Raw genomic sequence first — 24097 nt, forward strand, 5'->3', positions numbered from 1 at the left:
CCGTTTATTAGGTTCACCTGTACAGTCAAACCCAATCCTGTGCGACAAGAACAAAGCCACTGCTCTCTCTCCACAAAGATCATTTCTGTCCATCTGCAGTTTGCTAAACATCATGTGGACAAGCCAAGAGACTACTGGGGAAATGATTTTTTATGGATGGATGAAACTAAAGTACAGTTACTTGGCTTAAATGAGAGAGGAATGTCTGGAGACTATACAACACTGCATTCCAGCATCCGAACCTCATCCAGTTTGTGAAACGTGGGCGTGATTATGTTTTTGTTTGGGCCTGTTCTGCTGCATCTGCTCATCATTGATGGACCAATGAACTGTGAATTCTACCAGTGAACTCTGAAAGAAAACGTCAGGACATGTATCAGACCTGTGGAGCTCCATAAACTACATCTGTCCCAGTCTTCATGTCCTCCTCCAGGTGTCCACTCCTACCTAGATGAATTATTCACCAACATGATTCCTGTTATACTCACAAACTGTCACAGATCATCAGCTATGTGTTATATTACTAGATCCTACATGTTTCCTTCAGCTTGATGTTTGTATCTATGACAGAAGTTAGTTTATCTTGTTTCTCCTGTTCTTTCTCTCTATCTTCTCTGGTTCTACCCGGCTGGTCTTCAGCAGATGGTTCCTCCATATGAGCTGGTTCTGCTCCAGGTTTCTTCCTGTTAAAGGGAGTTTTTCCCTCAGGCTGCTCTGGAGGTTTCAGGCTGGTTTTTGTGAAGTGTCTTGAGACAATTTGTGTTGTTATTGGCGCTATATAAATAAAACTAAATTGAACTGAACTGAAAAATTAAAAAATGAGTCCATGAGCTGAATGTGAAGAGAAACTGGGTCATGGAGGAAGACAAGGAGCCCAAGAACACCAGTGGTTCTCCAGAAGAACCAGATGAATGTTCAGGAACAAGTCAAAGTCCTGACCTTCATCCAGTAGAAATGTTGGAGCATCAGCTGATGAGAGGAAACCACCAACATCTCACAACTCAGCTGGTTCTGATCTGAAGTGATGGAGAGATCAGACGTTACAGTAAGTTACTACACACACACGGATACAAGTTTAATAATTCTGTTTTATTGAGGTAAAATCTTTAGATGTTTTCTAGATTTAAAAAAAAAAGTGGTAAAGTTTGATAAGGACGGTAAAGGAAACACTTGTTTTATTGAAGAGAGGGAAGAGAACAAAGAGTTTAAGGCACTGTAATGTTGTTGAGTTTCACTTGAAACATTAAAACAGACAGAAGAAGAATGAAGACACGTTTGTTAGTGTTAGCTCAAACTCCAGAGAACTGAGAGAGCAGGCGCATTAAATCTGTTCTGAATGTTTCAGAGTCGTGATCATCTGGACAGAACATGGAGCAAAAATAACCTGATTCTACTAAACGCACCAAAAGGTGATGAAGAGCTGTTCTGACAAATATAACTCAGTGCTGTGTCTCCTCAGTCTGCATCAGGTAGAAATCCTCTGATCAGGGGAATGTCACTGGTTGTGCAGATAACTGGCCAGAAACCAAAGGTTTTCATCCTCTCATATAAACTTTTCTAACTGTACAAACCATGATGGAGGACAAACAGCCACACTGTCCTCAGCAGAGTCCCCGTCAGACACCTCTGACCAACACGTCTACGTTTCAAATTAAACTCAATGACTTTTCTCCAGTTAGTCAACACACGTCTCCTCCATCAGAGCTTGGCCTTGGCCTGGAAGAAGCTCATGACGGCGTTGAAACACTCGTCCGAGGTCCAGCGCTCCGTCAGGCGCTCCACCTCAGCATCGTTCACCGCGTGAAGACGCTCCTTCTCCACCGACCGGATCAGCTGTTTGGACAGAGCCAGAGACTGACAGGGACAGAGACAGGGACAGAGACAGAGACAGGGACAGGGACAGAGACAGAGACAGAGACAGAGACAGAGACAGAGACAGAGACAGAGACAGACAGGGACAGAGACAGAGACAGAGTAAGAGACAGAGACAGGGACCGAGACAGGGACAGACAGGGACAGGGACAGGGACAGAGACAGAGACAGGGACAGGGACAGGGAGGGGGGAAAGAAAAAGAAAAGAATACTGAATTTTCAACAGTCCTGGGTGATGAAACTGAGCCAACACTCGTGATAGAATCAGTCAATGCTATGAAGACGGACGTTTTTAAAAGGCTTTATACTAGTGACTGTGTGTTTGTGTTTACATTGGGGGGCAGCTTGGCGTAGGCCTTCAGTCTGGTCCAGACCTCCGACTGGAAGCTGCTGTCGGGAAAAACCTCCGTGACCAGGCCCAGTTCACAGGCCTGAACGGCCGTCAGCTTCTTATTAAACAGCAGCATCTCACTGGCCTGAAGACAGCAACATTCATAGGAGAGTATGATCGTCTCACTGTGCAGCAGCCAAGAACAAACAGTGTGAATATCTGTACCTTGGCGGCGCCCATGATCCGGGGGAAGGTGTAGGAGGAGCAGCCCTCAGCGCTCTGACCCAGCTGACTGAACGGAGTGTGGAACGTGGCCTGAGACACACAGAGTCACTGATCAATGACATGAACACATGTTTCATATTCTCTCCTAAAACTGGACATGGAACGTCTCAGCACCACTGGATGCACTGGATCAGCACCAACTACAGATGCCTGGGTACATCCATTCATAGCTACCAACGGGGCCGGACCATCTCCGTCCATGTAGCTGGGTTAGGGCGGTTCTTCTTGTCACAGCGTTAATAACAGTTCTACTCTACGTGTGTTTTTGTGCACCCTCTCTGTAGCGTAGACCAGGTCAAAGAGTCCCAGCACAGTGACAGAGACTCCTACAGCCGGCCCGTTCACCACGGCAACCAGTGGCTTTGGGAAGTCGATGTAGGTCTTCACATACGTCCTGCAAAGGCAAAATAAAACAATAAAATTAACTGTAGAGTAGCAAAGTCTCAACCACTGTTCTGATGTAGATGGTTTTGATCTGAACATTTTACTCATTTTACTACTTCTGATCAAATTCTTTGCTGAATCATAAACAGATTCATCACCTTAACAGATCTCCTCCTTTCCTGGCCATCTCCTCCACTCCTCCTTCAGGGATCTTGGTGAAGTTGGTGAGGTCGTTCCCGCTGCAGTAGAAATCTCCAGCACCTGCAGTGAAGAGAGGTTCCAGTATTCAGTTCTATTTGTTTAGATGTTGCTGTAGATGGAACTGCCAGATGCATCTATACTTTCAACTGATCTGCAGCACTTTGATCTACTAGAAGCACGACTACATCTCTGAACAAGTCCAGGTTCTGGTAGAGTTAGAAAAACTAACCTAAAAATATGTGAAGTACAAATGATCCAATCGTACAACACTGATGACACAATCGGTCCGATTCTTTTGACGGAGACGTGAGTTGGATCTAACTGAGACCTGTTACTGTGATGATGAGTCCCATGTGTTTGAAGCAGGAACGCTAGTAAGTGTGTGTACCAGTAAAAACAGTGAGGACGGAGTCGTCTTTCGCCGCCTGCTCCAGAGCTGCGATGATGTCGTTGTACATCTGAAAGAAAAATAATATTAAATAACAAACAGCCCTAGTATGAGTCAGTGTAAAGAACTACATTCATAGTTTCATTCAGCTCCTACTTAAATAAAGAAGAGTTGTGATGTTTGGTTTGAAGCTCTGAATCCACACTGACCTCAGTCGTAATGGCGTTTTTCTTGGCAGGTCGGTTCAGTTTGATGGTGGTGATTCCATCCTCTGTGGTGACTAACAGCGTCTCAAACTTTGACCCACTCGCAGCCGGATTTGCTACCACCTGGGCGGAGCTTCTGCCCTCTGCTGCCACCAGGGAACCAATCAGGTCACAGTACTGCTGCCTGGCCTCATCCTGATTAAACCAGGATTAAATGTATGCATCAGTTTATTTCTCATCTAAAGGAGCCAAAATGATCTACCCTGAGAGTAATATATTGGATATATATATATATAAAACAAAGGTTATCAGTGCCAATAAACTACAGACAGAAGCTCCAGGTTGAATGCTTCCTATCACTGCTGATCCATTAGACGTGGTACCTGTGATATGGAGCCCAGTGACTTCCATGCATCCCACTTAACCTTGTTGACAAAGTCCAGCATCCCTGGTTTGGGAGTGTTGCAGGGGCCCTGAGTGGCCTGGAGGCAGGAAGTAAAATTAGGGTTAATTTCACCATGAAATGATGGAATAATTTAAGTCTAAGTCTAAATAAACAGAACAATAAATAAATAAGCATGTAATTGTGATTCCCGGCAGGAATAGGTACAGGATTGGAGCAGTATGTGAAGGGGGAGCCACAGGTTCCCAAGCGGGTTGCAAGGATGTGGAGTGGTACCAACTACAGGTAGTTGGGCTCAGTTCTGCTAATAACACGGGTTCTGGAACCAAACTCTTGAGCGGGGCTGGATCATTTCCTTTTGTACACGGTGGGGAGTACAAAGCCCCAGGGCCACGGACTGCGTAGGTCTTCTCCGAGACTTTAGCGTCCTTGGCAACAGTGGGGCAGTTTGGACATGGCTGCCTGGACAAAACAACCCTGATGTGAACCAGGGCAGTGCTACGTTCTCAGACCATAAACCATGTTCAAGCAAAGGGTAGATCATACATGTACTTGGAACCAGAGCGACTAAGACCAAAGGTTAATGATTGACTTTGTGGTCACAACCAATTTGTCCTTAACACCAAGGAGCAGAGCTGGGCTGGGGAAAGCCGCTGAGTAGACCTGTTAACCTCAAAGTAGTAGTGAGGATGAACTGAACTGAGAATGTCTGCAAGAGGTCTTAATGAATTTCAAGTCGGCCAAATTAAAATTGTCCACTGCAGAAGTAGCTAGTGGGACCTTTGGTCAAACGTCGTTACTGTCTTTTATGGGAAGCAACCTTAGAACCTGCTGGTGGGCACCAGAGGTGGAGAAGGCCTTCAAGCTAAAGGGGGAGGACCTTCGGACCTGGCTGACAAAGGACTTATGAAAAAGAGCAGCAAAGTACCATGAGGCCAGAAGGTTTGTGGCTTCAGCAGTGGCAGAGGAAACTACTCGGATGGAGTTTTGGGAAGTTCTGTATTTCAGTCATGGCCTGGGAGGAGACCCTGAGGGTTCCCCAGAACTTCTTTTACAGTATGCCTGGACTAGAAATGCCTTAAAATCCCTTAAGAGGACATGGGGACATTGGGAAGCTTGTTGCCATCAGAACCCGCCATCAGATAAGTGGTTGAACATGGAAGGATGAATAGATGAACGTAGTTTTAAGAGACATAAACATCTAGACCACCTGGAAAATATCCCACCTGTTTGAAGAGAGCGTAGATCTTTAGTTTGACCTCGTTGCCTGGATCCGTCTTCAGAGTCGATAGTTTGTTCTTTGCTTGTTCAAACTGCTCCACTGTCGCAGCTGCAAACACACAGAAATCATGGCAATGTCAGGAAACCACTGATAGATTTGAGTCCTTCAGTTGTCTCTGAGGCTAAAGCATGACATTCAAGAGAGCCGTTTCTTATGAAGAGTTTAAATTTCATGACACAGTTTGTCATCTTCCGTTTGGTTAAACAAGCAACAATTTGTAATTATATAAAGACATAAGCATCACAAATCTTCACAGTGGAAATACAACTTACCAGATGTCTTGGCAATGTTATCACAATTTGCTGCTGGCAAACAAAGTAGTTCTAATATAAATATACTTTAAACTGGACTGTTATACAGGATCAGTGAATTCTTACATGTGACTTCTGTCTCAATCACATTTTGGTTGAAGGACGACTTAATTTAGCAGATGAGGATTAATGTGTTTTTCCTGCAGCAACTCAAAAAGGCTTTGTACTTAAATGTGAACCTTCATCTGGTGAACAAACCGGAGTAATGACTGTACAGCTTCTTGATTCCTGACATGAAGAGGCTCTGTCATGCAGCAGATACTCACCCATCATAGGAGATGCTGTGGTGTGGATCCTCAAACTGGGGATGGTGGATCTGACCACACTTGTGACACAGAAGAAAACTGTTAGTACAATTACAGACACTAAAATAAGCAGCTCATACTTGACTTTCTGCAAGTCTATTACATGCCAATACAACTAATGAAACACTCCCAGATACATTTAAGGGATTTCCACAAATTTTACAATCATGTATGTCATTGTATCAAACTCAGTTACCACAGTTACATCCTCTTATATATGGATATATAAACACACACTTGAAACAAATGACTGTGAAGCAAAAGAGCATAAAGGACATAATTAAGAAATTAATGTTGTCCTAAATCACTTCCCTGTGGTACCCCAGATGTAACAGCTGTAATAATTAACAACAAAAATAAAATAATCGTCCGATCTCAGGTTCTGACACAATAAATATGATCCTCAGCTTGACTTCCTGTCCTTTCTGTGTTAGGTTTTCATAGATTCATTATTGTTTTTGATTAAACAGCAATAATTAGCCTTGGTGAATACATTAAGTAATTTCAGCTAAAATAAAACTTCAACACCTATTAATTTCCTAAATATAGAGATGAATTAATGGTCTGTGTTAATAACAATAATAATAAGTGAAAGAATATTAATAATAGATTCTCCAGTGGTAATAAAACAATTGAACCTTCACTGTGCTTCTTGAGTTATTCATGTTATTCAGAACAGTGCATAGATACCAGTTAACTTCTTCAGTCACTACTTTTGAATGAAATTATTTATCTTCATGTCATACAAGCTCCTCCAGCTCCTGTCACAATCTGGAGCAAAGGTCGCAGCTACCTGGAGCTTAGCTTAGCTTAGCTTAGCTTAGCCTAGTCAGTTCCCAGGATGACATATAATGAAACCAATGGTCCACATACAGAGCTTGGTATGATTCTGGCTGGCTGATGCTACCTAGTTAGCACAGAAACGTAAACAGCAGCGTTGGCCACAGACATGATTCTTCTGCTCTGTTAACATTACTTCTAGTTTGACCCCAGTCAGTTACAAAGACCAATGAACCAGCTCAAACAGCAGCTAACACGGCCTCAGCCCGACTGTCCTACCTTCTTAATTTCACCAAACGCCAGGAAGCGAAGCACTTCAGAGCGACGCCGGCCATTTAAACCCAGATCCGGAGGTCCAAAGGTACAGAAGGACGGGACGAGGTAGCGTCAACTCCCACGGAGGCTAACAACTAGCACTGTGCCGTTCGAGGACGAGCCGATTCTTTGGAGCGAACGAGAAGAGCAGGTTGACCTTTCCCAGAACCCCGCCCCCAAGCGGCCATTGTCCAATCAAACATCCTAGAAACCGCCCACTCCAACTACATCTCAAAACAATAAACAAGCTGCATACCTCTGCTCCAAGCTAAGGCTAGAATGGGCTAAAGCTACACTGAGCTAGCAAGACGCTCATATACTGTTCATCAAAGTTATGGTTACTATTGGAGAATTTTGGTAATATCAGTGGCTAACTAATGTTAGTTAACTTACTGTTAGCTAACTAGCTTTAGCTGTTGTGTTGGATCTCAATACTGGTAGCCCTCTCTAACGTTATGTTTCATCAGTTTACGTTGAACATAACGTCCCAACAGGTCATTTAAACGTATTTAGTTTCATCTTTCATGTAGTATTTTGTGGATGAACAGCGAACTCCAGAAACTGTGCTCCTTGTGTTTCAGGTAGAGGTCATGAGCTTTCTCAGATTTTGCCATTGCCCCAAATTTTTTTCCTTGATAGTCGCCCTGACACTGTGCTGAAACTCCTTCCATGTCAGTAACTAAGGGAGGCGGGACTAACAGTAACTAAGGGAGGCGGGACTAACAACAGTAACTAAGGGAGGCGGGACTAACAGTAACTAAGGGAGGCGGGACTAACAACAGTAACTAAGGGAGGCGGGACTAACAACAGTAACTAAGGGAGGCGGGACTAACAGTAACTAAGGGAGGCGGGACTAACAACAGTAACTAAGGGAGGCGGGACTAACAACAGTAACGAAGGGAGGCGGGACTAACAGTAACTAAGGGAGGCGGGACTAACAACAGTAACTAAGGGAGGCGGGACTAACAGTAACTAAGGGAGGCGGGACTAACAGTAACTAAGGGAGGCGGGACTAACAACAGTAACGAAGGGAGGCGGGACTAACAGTATCTAAGGGAGGCGGGACTAACAACAGTAACGAAGGGAGGCGGGACTAACAGTAACTAAGGGAGGCGGGACTAACAACAGTAACGAAGGGAGGCGGGACTAACAGTAACTAAGGGAGGCGGGACTAACAACAGTAACTAAGGGAGGCGGGACTAACAGTAACGAAGGGAGGCGGGACTAACAGTAACTAAGGGAGGCGGGACTAACAACTGTAACTAAGGGAGGCGGGACTAACAACAGTAACGAAGGGAGGCGGGACTAACAGTAACTAAGGGAGGCGGGACTAACAACAGTAACTAAGGGAGGCGGGACTAACAGTAACGAAGGGAGGCGGGACTAACAGTAACTAAGGGAGGCGGGACTAACAGTAACTAAGGGAGGCGGGACTAACAACAGTAACTAAGGGAGGCGGGACTAACAACAGTAACTAAGGGAGGCGGGACTAACAGTAACTAAGGGAGGCGGGACTAACAACAGTAACTAAGGGAGGCGGGACTAACAGTAACTAAGGGAGGCGGGACTAACAGTAACTAAGGGAGGCGGGACTAACAACAGTAACTAAGGGAGGCGGGACTAACAGTAACTAAGGGAGGCGGGACTAACAACAGTAACGAAGGGAGGCGGGACTAACAGTAACTAAGGGAGGCGGGACTAACAACAGTAACTAAGGGAGGCGGGACTAACAGTAACGAAGGGAGGCGGGACTAACAGTAACTAAGGGAGGCGGGACTAACAGTAACTAAGGGAGGCGGGACTAACAACAGTAACGAAGGGAGGCGGGACTAACAACAGTAACTAAGGGAGGCGGGACTAACAACAGTAACTAAGGGAGGCGGGACTAACAACAGTAACGAAGGGAGGCGGGACTAACAGTAACTAAGGGAGGCGGGACTAACAACAGTAACTAAAGGATGCGGGACTAACAGTAACGAAGGGAGGCGGGACTAACAGTAACTAAGGGAGGCGGGACTAACAGTAACTAAGGGAGGCGGGACTAACAACAGTAACTAAGGGAGGCGGGACTAACAGTAACTAAGGGAGGCGGGACTAACAACAGTAACTAAGGGAGGCGGGACTAACAACAGTAACGAAGGGAGGCGGGACTAACAGTAACTAAGGGAGGCGGGACTAACAACAGTAACTAAGGGAGGCGGGACTAACAGTAACGAAGGGAGGCGGGACTAACAACAGTAACTAAGGGAGGCGGGACTAACAGTAACTAAGGGAGGCGGGACTAACAACAGTAACGAAGGGAGGCGGGACTAACAGTAACGAAGGGAGGCGGGACTAACAGTAACTAAGGGAGGCGGGACTAACAGTAACTAAGGGAGGCGGGACTAACAGTAACGAAGGGAGGCGGGACTAACAACAGTAACTAAGGGAGGCGGGACTAACAGTAACGAAGGGAGGCGGGACTAACATTAACTAAGTAAATAATTTTTCGTATTTATATGTTAAACAATAGTAGCTGTAAAATAAATAACAAAACAAGGCTTTAATTAAAACACTGATTGGATTTTTGATCAGCAGCCATTCATAACTGCAGATTTTGGATAAAACAGGAGGATCTGAGCGAAACTAAATGAAGAGCTGCAAAGAGCTGAGGACAAAGGAACAGTGATCAGGACAAAGCTGCTTCCAGGTTTAGTGTAACAACATCGCCATATTCATAAACCTGCATATTTAATGCTGGCCTGTCCGTGATCGTTTTTAAAACTGTGGGTGTTTATTAGGGCGGAAGATTTTGGACTCATTGGCTGATTATTAATCAGGGAACAGACATAATGACAGAATGAATGTTTCCAAGGTGTCAGAGTTCAGGGAGACCAGTAGAGGGCAGCATCACTTTAGAAGAAAGAAACTTCCCTTTGGTGGATTTGATCAATCAGCTGTGTATTTTTGTGTATTTTCATATTTGATTCATTATTATTACCGTTTTGTTTCTGTAAATAATAATAATAACAATAGCTGGTAAAGAATATCTACAGCTACAAGTTATGAATTCCGACCGCAAATACAACACAACTGAATGGATGAATCTCTGGTGGGTTTGTTTTAATGAATAAATAAATAAATAAATATGTGAACTAATCAGCAGATTGACTGAACGATGTGATGAGATTTTCTATTCTTATTTTACAAATTTTATTTTATTTATATGTTCATATGTTTACGTCAAGTTTAATTATTATTATTATATTATTATATATTTTTAGGATTTTACCTCACATTTTATTATCACCATATTTATATTATATTATTTTATATTATTACATATATTTATTTATTCTTATTTTTGAAATAGAATAGAATAGAATAGAATAGAATAGAATAGAATAGAATAGAATAGAATAGAATAGAATATACTTTATTGTCATTGTCAAATACAATACACCAAGGTCCAACATAATAAAAATGATGAGCTACCCCCTCACCCTCTTTACTTATCTTACCCTAAAACATTTATTTTATTTTACATTTTTCCTCTATTTTATATTATCATATTATTACAGTTTATTCTCGTATAATAAGAACAGAACAGAAAAGTTACTTTAAAAAGTATTATACTTTTTAAAGTAACTTTAAGATTCCTATTTTTCCGAATTAGAACATGAAATGATTAGTTAATGAATCTGTGGCGATGACCTTTTATTTACCAGTGACCTAATGAGCTCATGCATTAACAGTCGGACCGTCACAGAGGACACTGAACACTTTATTTCTGGTTGACGAAGAACATTCCTCTGGCTCTGTTTCGCTCCCAGGTGGTTTTCAGAGTAATTGGTAGTGAAGGATGTGAGAGCTTCCTCCTCAGCCTCTCTGTGAGCTGTTTGTCCCTGTAGAAATGTGACGTGTGCATTATCATTGACCTGCAAAGCTGCGGCCAAGCACTTTTTATTGAGACCGACCAGAATCAGCAGACACGTCAGGATGAAGGGAAACCGTCGAGGCAGCAGAAACCTTTAAAGCTGGCCTTTTGTCCGACCCGCCGGGACCTCACCCCTCGCCCTCCCCCCTGCCATATATATTGGGGTGTCCAACTTTTTCTCTGTTACACTGTGTGTGTGGTTGTGGGCCAGGTTGGACGACATCCAGTGGGCAAAAATGTCGCAGTACTCTGGAAAGGTGAGTAGCAGCAGCACTGGAGGTTAAAGTTTGTTCTTAAAACACCAGTTTTTTGAATGGAGTTTGGTGTGATGTTCCAGCCTGTCGTAGCCAGGCTCAGATCTTCTGGTAACATCTGGATTTAATTACATGTTAGTTGATAGTCCTCCAACCAATCAGAGCCATTTAGTTGGAAACGAACCCATCGAAGCCTCCCAAAAGTTCTGAACTGCTGGAGCACAGTGAGTTCCCAAACGGAGAGACTTCAGATCAACTTCAGATCAACTTCCCGCCTGGTTCCAGGCTGCTTTTAGTCCTGAACACTTTAAAATGTGAAGGCAACACACAGAATAAATACATTCAGTTTTCCACGGAGGTTTGTTCTCATCCTAAGATTTATTTTTCCTTTTGTCAGAGCTTTTAGAATCTTAGAGAAATCCTTCAAATCTCTTCTTGCTTTTTACCTGCAGTTAAGGAAAATATAAATCATTTAAGAAGTGATGCAGGAGTTTTTACCAAGAAAATTCTGTTAAATCTTGCTGCTGTAATAGTTTTTGAAAGCATTTTTAAACAAACTTAAGTTAAACTTAAGTTAGATTGACAGTTCTGCATTTGAATTGATTTTTGAATGGATCTCAGTTTGACGTACTTCTATGTCCTGGAGAGGTCGAACAGACTGACCAGCTCTTTTGTGGCAAGTTGATTGGTTGGTTGAGTGTGAGAGAAGCTGGCGTTTAAAATTTTGTAAATTTCTTCACAATGATAATTCTACATATTTCTCTTTAACTGTTTTCTATTTATTTTACGAGACAATCTTGCTTTTTAAAAGTGTTTTTTATGTGCAACTAAGCTACTGTGAGCAGCAGTTTCCCATGTGGATCATTAAAGTGTAAAAGTCTAAAATGCAAAGATGCCATGAAGCTCATGTCCTCCTGCAGATTACCTTCTATGAGGGGAAGTGCTTCACCGGCAGGAAGCTGGAGGTCAGAGGTGACTGTGATAACTTCCAGGACCGCGGCTTCATGAACAGGTCACCAGAACTTTGCTTTGTCGTCACCGTGCCACCACAGTGTCTCGCGTTGAAACCTGAAATTAGAAACGTTACCGATTGCTCCGCAGGGTGAACTCCATCCGTGTGGAGAGCGGAGCCTGGATCTGCTACGACCATCCCGACTTCAAGGGCCAGCAGTACATCCTGGAGCACGGCGAGTACCCAGAATTCCAGAGGTGGAATTCCCACAATGACCACATGGGATCCTGCAAGCCCATCCGCATGGTAAACACGACGTGATGTTCTCTGAGACAGTATCAGAGGATGAACATGATTTAAACGGTTAAAATCTGACACATTTTTGTGTATTTGAGGTCAGACTTAAGTTTAACTTTAGAAATTCTTAGAAAACACTATTTTATTTCTGATTGTGGGTTGTTCCCCAGACGACTCATGAGGATTACTGTGGTTATATTTCACTGCTTAGAGTTAGATGGGAGTGAAAATCAAACAAATAAAACGTGCTGTGCAGATGTGGCAGGAAAGGATTTTGGACTTTTGGACACTTCTCTGGAGATTCTGAGTTCAGTTAAAGCCTAAAAATAACCAGAGGTGAAGGAGAGAAGCAGCAGTTTACTACTTGACCAGTGGTTGAAGAACAAGATCTCCTGTGGTTCCTGGTTCCTCTCAGTGAGGTTTAGTGTCATGTGGTTTTCATTGAGCCAATCAGAGAAGATCCAGGAAACATCTTCAGGTCTAATCAGGGTCTAATGTGGTCTACAAGGTCCCCCTCTGATCTGGTTTATTAGGAACCATGAAGAAGAACAAGTGTCCTAATGTTTCTAATGTGATGATGTTGATAAGTGTCTGAATCACCTTTGATGTTCTAATGTGACAAACACATGTTTACATTAGTTTAAGGACCAGGAACCAGATATGAGACCAGAACCAGATATGAGACCAGAACCAGATATGAGACATTCATTCATCTGGATTTAACACATGAAAAGTCTAGGGTTGATTTTTAGCAGTATTTCAGTGAGAGCCTATAAGCTCATGTTGTGTTTTCGCGGGTTTCCCGTCAGCATGGAGAGCACTACCGCATCGAGATGTTCGAGGGCTGTAACTTCTCCGGTCAGTGCGTGGAGATCTGCGACGACTGTCCATTCCTGCAGAGCCGCGGCTTCTCCAAGAACTGCATCAACTCCGTCAAGGTCTACGGAGACGGAGCGTGAGTTCAACACAACACACCCACAAACACTCGCTGTGTATTCCTGCTCCCCAGTGGATGTATTGGGCCCCTCAGCTTTTCTCTGCGGCCACCAGTAGAATAAACACCAAGTATTTTAAAGCTTAAATTGTTCAGTATGGATGAGGGTGAACCCATTGGACCCTAATCAACATGGCTGTGAGGATGTTGTTGTTGGTCCCCAGAGGATTAATCAAGATGAACATGGTGGAAACCTGAGCTTTTCTCTAAGTCCACAAGGACAAAGATCCTGTAGATTTCGATAAAAATCTTTTTGTGACATTTACTGAGGGATGAGCCCATCAGTCTTAACGCCTCTGATCACAATGACCTCCACTCCAGTTTGGTTTAAAATATCCCTAAAGGGTCAATCTGTAGGATGACATTTAGTTTAAATATTCATGCTCGGGGTAACTAGAGTCACGCTCTGGTCTCAGTCTTATGTGCTTTATTTGAACTGTTAGCATGGCTTAGCATGGTTAGCAGACTATGCTAAGATGTGTCAGTGGTTAGCTTTAAAGAATAATGACACCTGTTTGACGGCTCCAACATTTTTTTCCGTCCTCAGCTGGGTGATGTACGAGGAGCCCAACTTCCGCGGCCGCATGTACATCGTGGAGCGTGGAGACTACTGCAGCCATAACGAGTGGCAAGCCCAGAACCCCAACATCCAGTCCATCCGCAGAGTCGTCAACTACTTCTAAACCCTGACCTCTGACCCCTCACCCACCCTCACCTGTGACCTCTCCCATCCATGTCAACATGTACCATAAATAAACCAAGACTTAAATAAGAAAACTGATCCCAACACTGTGTTGTTTTGTTTTGTGAACGAAAAAAATAAACATTCTCATATTTTTCCATTATTAGTTATGATTAAGAAAAAATCTTAATTAGTAAACTTGATTAGTTTTCAATTACTGTGACTCTACTCCCTGAGGTTTTAGGTTTCAAAGAAAAAAAAGTTTTAATCACAAGAAGAGAACGTCTCAGGCTTTGGAAGCAAATTAGTTTTTGTTTCCACACACACACACACACATATATATATATGTATATATATTATATATACATATACACATATTTATATACACATATATATAACAGGAAGGCCCTTATTCTTTATAAAATATCTGCTCATATCTGGATAAATATCTCAATATTTTTTTGGTATAAAACTCAAAATTCCTTCATCTAGACTTTTAAAGTCTAAACTTTACATGTGCATCAGCATCCAAGAGATGATGTGATGTGACTTTGGTCACTGGTTATTGACTAAATATGATTTATACTTTGGAACGAGCTGTAAAGTCTCTCTCACATTGGTTTCTACTTCTTGACCTTCGCCCTGATTTTAATTATTTTAGAGACAGAGACAGTTTGCAGCAGAGGAACATTTATATACTAACACAGGCAAATAAAAATTAGATTTATTATTGTACTTGGCTTTGGCTTCACTTTGAGGAGCCGTTACACAGGTTTGTAAGTAACAGGACCTCGTTCTCTGGTTCAACCTCCTAAGATTTTGTTTGCAATGCATTTTTAATTTCTTTAAGGTATTTGGGGTCAGTAGGTCCTAAGACATATAAAGATGAAGCATCTATTAACGGGAAGTTGTTTTGAAAAATAACCCCTGTCCTCATATGTGGACATGGGGGATTATATCACTGTATATATATGTATCTAATGTAATCATCAGTACGGTTTCTCTACATTGTTCCGGGTCTGGGTTCATATGCTTACAGCAGAGACACCCAACAGGACTTCTACTTCAAACCGTTAAGACTCGACCAAACAAATGACCCGACAGAAAAGTATCATTTTCTTTAGTTGTGACAGCTCAACAGGAAACGGGTTTAAATGAAAAAACGTGAATCAAACTTAAAGCGTATCGTCGTCAGAACAACGACAGGAATCCTCAAATCAAGAGCTTTGATCTTTGGTTTCTCACAGTTTTCCTTCAAAACAATCACTGATCCTTCCAGACGTTAAAATGAAAATGTGGAGCTGATTATTGCTGCTTCAGTTTGGCACTTTACTGCAGGAGCTGCAGTTTCAGGGGCCTGGTGTCGTCAGGCCGTGTGTCCGGCCTCTCGGTTCAGGTAGGCCTTCATGGTCGCGATGAGCTCGCTCTCCTCCTCCAGCGTCAGGTCCAGATAATCCTCCTCATGATGGGAGATGTCCTCTAGGACCTCGTTGACCAGCTCGCTGTCCTCTGAGGACACATTCAGAAAGACAACCTGTCAGTTATTTAAAACCATTTAAAACCATTTAAAACCATTATGGGTTCAATTTAAGACCAAGTATGAAAAATAAGGACTTTCATACTGGAAATAAAGCGTAAGAGATGTAAGACTTGACAACTTGGCTAATGTAAGACCTTCAATGCAAAATATGTTTGTATTTAAGACTTGTGTGTATGTGTGTGTGTTGGACAGAAACATACGCACAAAACGTACAAGACATTTGATAGAATACACATACAACGGCACCAATTACCAAGGTATCAGGTGTTGCTCATTAGGGTGATTGTTGTTGCACATCGCCCACATTGTGTAGAGTAGAGTAGAGTAGGGTAGGGTAGAGTAGGGCAGAGTAGAGTAGGGTAGAGTAGAGTAGAGTAGAGTAGAGTAGAGTAGGGTAGAGTAGAGTAGAGTAGAGTAGAGTAGAGTAGAGTAGAGTAGAGTAGAGTAGGGTAGGGTAGGGTAGGGTAGGGTAGGGTAGGGTAGAGTAGAGTAGAGTAGAGTAGAGTAGAGTAGAGTAGAGTAGGGTAGAGTAGAGTAGGGTAGAGTAGAGTAGGGTAGAGTAGGGTAGGGTAGAGTAGGGTAGAGTAGGGTAGAGTAGGGTAGGGTAGAGTAGGGTAGAGTAGGGTAGGGTAGAGTAGGGTAGAGTAGGGTAGGGTAGAGTAGGGTAGGGTAGAGTAGAGTAGAGTAGGGTAGGGTAGAGTAGAGTAGGGTAGGGTAGAGTAGGGTAAGTAGGTAGGGTAGTAGGTAGGTAGAGTAGGGTAGAGTAGGGTAGAGTAGGTAGGGTAGGTAGGGTAGGTAGGTAGGTAGAGTAGTAGTTAGGTAGGTAGGTAGGTAGGGTTAGGTTAGTAGGTTGGTTGTAGAGTGTATTGGGTGGAATGTATTCTGTGATTTATTAGGTTAGTTTCTAAGTTATTGGGTGGAATGAGGTCGAGGTTCTAAAGCCTCATTAGTTCTAGAAGCTGAGATGGTCTGAGCTCCTTGATACGTTAGAACCTCCCTCTGACCTCTGACCTCCTCTGACCTCTGACCTCCTGACCTCCCTCTGACCTCTGACCTCCTCTGACCTCTGACCTCCTGACCTCCCTCTGACCTCCTCTGACCTCCTGACCTCCCTCTGACCTCCCTCTGACCTCCTCTGACCTCTGACCTCCCTCTGACCTCTGACCTCCCTCTGACCTCCTCTGACCTCTGACCTCCCTCTGACCTCCCTCTGACCTCCTCTGACCTCTGACCTCTGACCTCCCTCTGACCTCTGACCTCCTGACCTCCCTCTGACCTCCTCTGGCCTCCTGACCTCCCTCTGACCTCTGACCTCCTCTGACCTCCTGACCTCCCTCTGACCTCCTCTGACCTCCCTCTGACCTCTGACCTCCCTCTGACCTCCTCTGACCTCCCTCTGACCTCCTCTGACCTCCCTCTGACCTCTGACCTCCTCTGACCTCTGACCTCTGACCTCCTCTGACCTCCCTCTGACCTCCTCTGACCTCCCTCTGACCTCCCTCTGACCTCCCTCTGACCTCCTCTGACCTCCTCTGACCTCCGACCTCCTCTGACCTCTGACCTCCTCTGACCTCTGACCTCCCTCTGACCTCTGAGGTCTGTGAGTGTCTCACCTGGGCTGGCCGAGGAAGTACTGGGCTCCTCACAGGACGGTGAGGAGGAGGTGGACGGAGTGGAGGTGGACGGAGGGGACGTGGACGGAGTGGAGGTGGACAGGAGTTCCGGGGACAAGTAGCCCTGATTGTCCAGCAGCAGCTGAGTCGCTGCCTGGACGTCTCCACCGGTCAATCTGAGAGCTGCTTCAGACGAGTCTCTCTCAAAACCCAAATACAGCAGCTGCAGAGACACAGAGACAACAGCTGGAGGACAACAGCAGGAGGACAACAGCAGGGGGACACCAGCAGCTGGAGGACAACAGCAGCTGGAGGACACCAGCAGCTGGAGGACAACAGCTGGAGGACACCAGCAGCTGGAGGACAACAGCAAGGGGACACCAGCTGGAGGACAACAGCTGGAGGACACCAGCGGCTGGAGGACACCAGCTGGAGGACACCAGCAGCTGGAGGACACCAGCAGCTGGAAGACAACAGCTGGAGGACACCAGCAGATGGAGGACACCAGCTGGAGGACACCAGCTGGAGGATACCAGCAGATGGAGGACACCAGCTGGAGGCAGGGGGTTACCTGCTGCAGCCGGTCCGGACTCAGCGCCTCCTCCGTGTTGTTGTTGGTGGCCTGAGCAGCCTGACTGGAGCTCACCAGGATCTGAGGAGGACACAGGATGAGACATTTAGCTTCACTCTGAGGTTCCTGCTGTTAAAGTCACAGGGGGACAGGAAGTCACTGACGGCGTAAGCTTTGTCCACGTCTCCATCAGCGTGATGCAGAGCTCGGCCGGCGTCTCTCCGGGAGAAGCCCAGCTCTGCCAGGGTGGAGATGGCCTCCATCCTCCTCCTCCTCTTCTGCCTTTCCCTCTGCTGCAGCTCCTCCCGCTCCTGGTGCAAAGACAAAGACGTCCTCAGCCAACAGCCAATCACAAAGGAGGAGAAACACGTGGACGCCAGTCTACTACCTGTCTGCTATCTACTACCTGTCTGCTATCTGCTACCTGTCTGCTATCTGCTACCTGTCTGCTATCTGCTACCTGTCTGCTAACTGCTACCTGTCTGCTACCTGTCTGCTATCTGCTACCTGTCTGCTAACTGCTACCTGTCTGCTACCTGTCTGCTAACTGCTACCTGTCTGCTACCTGTCTGCTAACCGCTACCTGTCTGCTAACTGCTACCTGTCTGCTAACTGCTACCTGTCTGCTAACTGCTACCTGTCTGCTAACTGCTACCTGTCTGCTTCCTGTCATGTTTACTACCTGTCTACTACCTATCTGCTACCTGTCTGCTTCCTGTCTGCTACCTATCTGCTACCTGTCTGCTACCTGTCTGCTTCCTGTCTGCTACCTGTCTGCTACCTGTCTGCTTCCTGTCTGCTACCTGTCTGCTACCTGTCTGCTATCTGCCTGCTTCCTGTCTGCTACCTGTCTGCTATCTGCTACCTGTCTGCTATCTACTACCTGTCTGCTAACTGCTACCTGTCTGCTATCTGCTACCTGTCTGCTATCTACTACCTGTCTACTATCTGCTACCTGTCTGCTAACTGCTACCTGTCTGCTAACTACTACCTGTCTGCTATCTGCTACCTGTCTGCTAACTGCTACCTGTCTGCTACCTGTCTGCTAACTACTACCTGTCTACTATCTGCTACCTGTCTGCTAACTGCTACCTGTCTGCTAACTGCTACCTGTCTGCTAACTACTACCTGTCTGATAACTACTACCTGTCTGCTACCTGTCTGCTAACTACTACCTGTCTGCTAACTGCTACCTGTCTGCTAACTGCTACCTGTCTGCTAACTGCTACCTGTCTGCTTCCTGTCATGTTTACTACCTGTCTACTACCTATCTGCTACCTGTCTGCTTCCTGTCTGCTTCCTGTCTGCTACCTATCTGCTTCCTGTCTGCTTCCTGTCTGCTTCCTGTCTGCTACCTGTCTGCTACCTGTCTGCTACCTGTCTGCTACCTGTCTGCTACCTGTCTGCGGTTGCTGATGTGGATGCTAGCCTCCTGCAGGTCTCCCTGACAGGCTCTGAGTCCCAGTCGAGCTTCTCTCTCGGTGAAACCCATTTCCATCAGCTGGGTCATTTTCTCCGAGTCCAGACACAGACGTCCGTACAGAGACTCCACCTGACAAACAACAACAACAACAACAACATCATCAGGTCTGACGGGACACAGCAACACAACCAGTTAAATGCTCAAACTGCATCAGACTGACTTTGGACAGTTGCTGCCGGGCCTGACAGTCGTTTCCCTCGATGTAGGAGAGGAGACTCTGGAGGAGGTACAGCCGGAGGAACAGCACCTCCTCTCTGCCCGTGTTACCCTGGCAACGCACACACGTCAATGATGTCAGGTGGGAATGAGTTGGTCATGATGGTGGAGGCTCAGCTCCTCCTCTACATGCTGGGGTTCAGTGTCGGGGGCACTGGTCTCGTTGTGCTGCTCTGGTGTTGTGTTGTGTTGTTGTGTAGTTGTGTAGTTGTGTGTGCTACCTTGATCATGAGCAGCCTCTGCTGCTGAGCTCCGTAACACTGGAGGAAACAGTCCTCAGCTTTCTGCAGGCGACTCTTCCCATCGTCCAGACACGACAGCGCCTCCAGGGCCCTGTAACACCACACGATGTCCAGCTGCAGGACGGCATAGTTGTCCACCGAGCTGAGCAGAGCCGACCGCAACACACTGCACACAGACACGCAACAGTCAGGCGAGAGTCACAGGGGAGGACACACTAACGGACGGGCCGTACCTGAACTGCTGGTCGGCCTGCAGCAGGTGACACAGAGCGTTGTCGTACTGCTTCTTCTTCATCAGAGCTCGACCTTTCTCATGGAAGCCCATGGCCAGGATCAGGGCCTGGAGACACACAACACACACAGACACACAACACAGGTTCAAAACTGATGTCTGCAGTCAGACCAGAGACTGTATAAAGATAATAGAGCTCCCCCTGGTGGCTGAAGGCTGCAATGGATGGTCTCAGTCATTTTATGTAGTTAATATAATGTTGGTCAATGTTCAAGTGTCAAAGTTTTGTTCTAGTTTGTTATTTGACGCTAGAGAAACATGAAGTGACATAATGGTGACTACCAGGTGCCATCCGGGGCCGTGAGAGGTGTAAAAATCTTAAAAAATGAGATCGTACTGATCAGACTCATCCCTCCGTCCATATCCCCAGGAAACAGCATCAGTTTGTCCAACATAAGGTAGTGGGGACACGTTGTCCATATTTATATAGAGTCTCTGTGTGAAACCAGCTGCTCACTGACTGAATCCAGTTCTCTGGATTATTGATGCGTGTGAAGGAGCTGCTGAGTGTCACCTTCTTCTCCTTGTGAGGGATCTTCAGGGGGTTTCCCTTCTGATCAGCGATCTCCAGGAAAGGCACCGTGTCTGGATCCTCGCTGCCGTCTGACAAACACAAACCACGATTCTTCAAACAGGTGTTTTGTTAACGAGCTCTTGCCTAATATTTAAACATCTACATATTAAGTCAGTGCCGCCCCTCAGGAACGACCCTGCTTCCACTTCCCTGGACATTTCTAAGTTGTTCATCTCACTTCAGATGAATGTGTGTCCACTTAATTCGTACAATTTAATTCAAATAAAATGTCTCCCCCCGAATCTCCACCATCGACCCTGTGGATTAAACACATGTTCGCACCTCTCTCGGACAGGATCTGGAAGCCTTTCTTGGTCCTCTGGATGCTCTCGCTCTGGTTCGTCCTCTTCTCCTCCTCCTCAGTCATCTGTCGCTTCAGCTCAGCATCGCTCACCCTCAGCACCATGACCTTACTGTGATTCTTCACGCCCTGATCGGCCAGGACCTGGTCTGAGAGACAGACACACATCTGAACATCACCCCCGTGTCTCATCACAGCGATCAACCGACCGACCAATGCTCATCTCCACAAAGAGACAGACGGCTTTTCACTGGAAGGTAGGTTTGATTGACAGGTGGCTTGGATTAACGAGTAGATATGATTGACAGGTGGATCTGATTGATCAACAGGTGTGTCTGACTGATTGACAGGTGTGACTGATTGACTGACAGGTGTGTCTGATTGATTGTCTGATTGATTGACAGGTGTGTCTGATTGACTGACAGGTGTGTCTGATTGACTGACAGGTGTGTCTGATTGATTGTCTGATTGATTGACAGGTGTGTCTGACTGACTGACAGGTGTGTCTGATTGACAGGTTGATTTGATTGACAGGTGTGTCTGACTGATTGACAGGTGTGACTGATTGATTGACAGGTGTGTCTGATTGACTGACAGGTGTGTCTGATTGATTGATAGGTGTGTCTGACTGACTGACAGGTGTGTCTGATTGACAGGTTGATTTGATTGACAGGTGTGTCTGACTGATTGATTGACAGGTGTGTCTGACTGATTGACAGGTGTGTCTGATTGACTGACAGGTGTGTCTGATTGACTGACAGGTGTGTCTGATTGATTGATAGGTGTGTCTGACTGACTGACAGGTGTGTCTGATTGACAGGTTGATTTGATTGACAGGTGTGTCTGACCTGCTGCCAGCGTTTTCCCGTTGAGGATCAGTTTGATGTGTTTCAGGCCGTGCTCCTGTCCAACCCTGTCTATCACCTCCTGGGCCAGTGTGTCCAGCCTCGTCTCCAGGTAGGTCTTCGCCTTTGGGTCCTGGAGACAAACATGGCGTCGTGTTAAGACCAGCGTCCACAGACAAAACAAACATCCTTCAGGGGCCTAACGTCCGTCCACCTTCTTGCTGTCTCTGGGCAGCAGCAGCTCCAGCGTGGCCACGTTGGTTTCTCTGAACGTCTTGTTGCCTTTTCCTCTCTTCACAGCCTGAGCTCGGATCGACTCCAGAGCGCCACCTACCTCCGACGCAGGCAGACACAGGAGAGGCGCGTAGCGCTCTGCTAGCTCCTGACCAGGGAGGAGGAGGAAAAAAGGGTTTAACACACCACGATCAGCTCAAATAAACTCCCCAAACTAGTATTTTTGTTCTGTCACTGTGTGAAATATCTGGTCTCAGTGTGTCTGATGATGATGATGATGATGATGATGATGATGATGATGATCAGACCTTCATCGCCTGTTCCCCCGGGAGGTTGTCATCAGTGAACGGAGGATGCCACAGCTGGATCTTCTCCTGCTTTAGGAGGTTCTTCAGTTTGGACTCCAGGTTCTGCTCCGCCATCTCCTCTGAGGAAGGATGACAACAAAGAGGAGGAAAAGGAGGAGGAGGAGGAGGAAGTCATGAGGAGGAGGAGGAGGAAAAGGAAGAAGTCATGAGGAGGAGGAGGAGGAGGAGGAGGAGGAAAAGGAAGAAGACATGAGGAGGAGGAGGAGAGGAGGAGGAGGAGGAGGAGAGGAAGGAAGAAGACATGAGGAGGAGGAGGAGGAGGAGGAAAAGGAAGAAGACATGAGGAGGAGGAGGAAGAGGAGGAGGAGGAGGAGGAAAAGGAAGAAGACATGAGGAGGAAGAGGAGGAGGAGGAGGAAAAGGAAGAAGACATGAGGAGGAGGAGGAAGAGGAGGAGGAGGAGGAAAAGGAAGAAGACATGAGGAGGAGGAGGAGGAGGAGGAAAAGGAAGAAGACATGAGGAGGAGGAGGAAGAGGAGGAGGAAGAGGAGGAAAAGGAAGAAGACATGAGGAGGAGGAGGAGGAGGAGGAGGAGGAGGAAAAAGAGGAGGAGGAGGAGGAAGAGGAGGAGGAGGAAGAGGAGGAGGAGGAGGAGGAGGAGGAGGAAAAGGAAGAAGACATGAGGAGGAGGAAGAGGAGGAGGAGGAAAGGGGAGGAGGAGGAGGAAGAGGAGGAGGAGGAGGAAAGGGGAGGAGGAGGAGGAAGAGGAGGAGGAGGAAAGGGGAGGAGGAGGAGGAGGAGGAGGAGGAGGAAGAAGACATGAGGAGGAGGAGGAGGAAAGGGGTGGAGGAGGAGGAAGAGGAGGAGGAGGAAGAGGAGGAGGAGGAGGAGGAAAGGGGAGTTCCTGAGTCAGAGCAGCTGATAACAGCTTGTGTTTCCAGTCTCTGGATGAAATAAATGTCTGTGGTTCTCAGACCTGAGGCTCAGGACCCTGTAACTGGGCAAAGGTGACACCTAAAGAGTCAACAAGAACATTTCTAACTTTTTAAGATGTTATCTTGAGCCGTTTATCTTGATTATTATGAGATAAGATATATGAGATAAGATATGACTGATCACAATTAGTGTAAACTGGGTTGAGGTGTTGACAACCTGAATATAAACAGTGACATTCATGAACATCATGAGTAGAAAAGCTCCAGTAGGAGTTGGTCAGTGACTTACTTACTTCCTGATAATCTTCAGCAGGTCAGAAAAAGTTAAATGATGTCAGCTGATGTTAAAAAGGAGACGACATTTATTAGCATTAGCACACACGGCTAAAACCAACGTGCATTAACCCGGTGAGCTGGTAAAGATTAAAACGCTGCCATCAGTCGGTGTCGGTGTTAAATGTGACCGTGAGTCACCTTGATGTTAGAGGACGCGATGACAAACAGCTCCTCGATGGAAAATATCAGTTCAATCTGAAATGTTGCTTCGCTTCTGCTCGACGACGTTGTTTTTATGAATTTGTTGTTTCCGAGAAGGATATGACGAGAGAGAGAAGAGGTCTCACTTCTGAGCCTTTTCACGGGACGGTGGACGTGTGAACAACACAATTACTAGACGTGACAGCGCAGCTCAGGCGGCTCATCCTCCTACACATAGACGATCTTTGGTTATCTACGGTGGCGTAAGAGGGTCAAACTTCACTGTGTCGAAAGTAAGACTGAATGAAA

General features: G+C 45.8%; 3 protein-coding genes across 7 annotated transcripts; 1 reads left to right on the forward strand and 2 right to left on the reverse strand.

The window, feature by feature from the left end:
- Positions 1-1070: 1070 nt before the first annotated feature.
- On the reverse strand, positions 1071-7190 carry eci2 (enoyl-CoA delta isomerase 2). The gene is made up of 11 exons (XM_047568680.1): positions 7028-7190; positions 5930-5988; positions 5297-5400; positions 4051-4149; positions 3671-3862; positions 3462-3531; positions 3031-3133; positions 2762-2882; positions 2429-2518; positions 2205-2348; positions 1071-1854 (listed from the first exon to the last, which is right to left on the reverse strand). The coding sequence occupies exons 1-11, from the start codon at positions 7081-7083 to the stop codon at positions 1699-1701; spliced, it is 1194 nt and encodes a 397-aa protein (XP_047424636.1). The 5' UTR covers positions 7084-7190; the 3' UTR covers positions 1071-1698.
- Positions 7191-11149: 3959 nt separating this feature from the next.
- Positions 11150-14257, forward strand: crygn2 (crystallin, gamma N2). The gene is made up of 5 exons (XM_047568579.1): positions 11150-11236; positions 12154-12245; positions 12335-12491; positions 13292-13437; positions 14024-14257. Exons 1-5 carry the CDS (start codon positions 11216-11218, stop codon positions 14157-14159), a joined length of 552 nt encoding a protein of 183 aa, XP_047424535.1. The 5' UTR covers positions 11150-11215; the 3' UTR covers positions 14160-14257.
- Positions 14258-14864: 607 nt separating this feature from the next.
- On the reverse strand, positions 14865-23915 carry nub1 (negative regulator of ubiquitin-like proteins 1). Of its 5 annotated transcripts, none has more exons than XM_047568573.1 (15): positions 23786-23910; positions 23605-23649; positions 22378-22496; positions 22050-22217; positions 21839-21968; positions 20972-21139; positions 20630-20718; positions 20057-20163; positions 19803-19989; positions 19526-19633; positions 19282-19434; positions 18047-18193; positions 17883-17963; positions 17312-17534; positions 14865-15667 (listed from the first exon to the last, which is right to left on the reverse strand). In XM_047568573.1, the coding sequence occupies exons 3-15, from the start codon at positions 22489-22491 to the stop codon at positions 15525-15527; spliced, it is 1818 nt and encodes a 605-aa protein (XP_047424529.1). In that variant the 5' UTR covers positions 22492-22496; positions 23605-23649; positions 23786-23910; the 3' UTR covers positions 14865-15524. The 5 variants fall into 5 exon arrangements, with proteins under 5 accessions (XP_047424529.1, XP_047424531.1, XP_047424530.1 ...); XM_047568575.1 differs by having other exon boundaries at positions 23601-23649; XM_047568574.1 differs by lacking the exon at positions 23605-23649 and having other exon boundaries at positions 23786-23915.
- Positions 23916-24097: the final 182 nt, after the last annotated feature.

The sequence above is a fragment of the Mugil cephalus genome, chromosome 18 (genome assembly GCF_022458985.1).
Source record: "Mugil cephalus isolate CIBA_MC_2020 chromosome 18, CIBA_Mcephalus_1.1, whole genome shotgun sequence".
Lineage (NCBI taxonomy): Eukaryota > Metazoa > Chordata > Actinopteri > Mugiliformes > Mugilidae > Mugil > Mugil cephalus.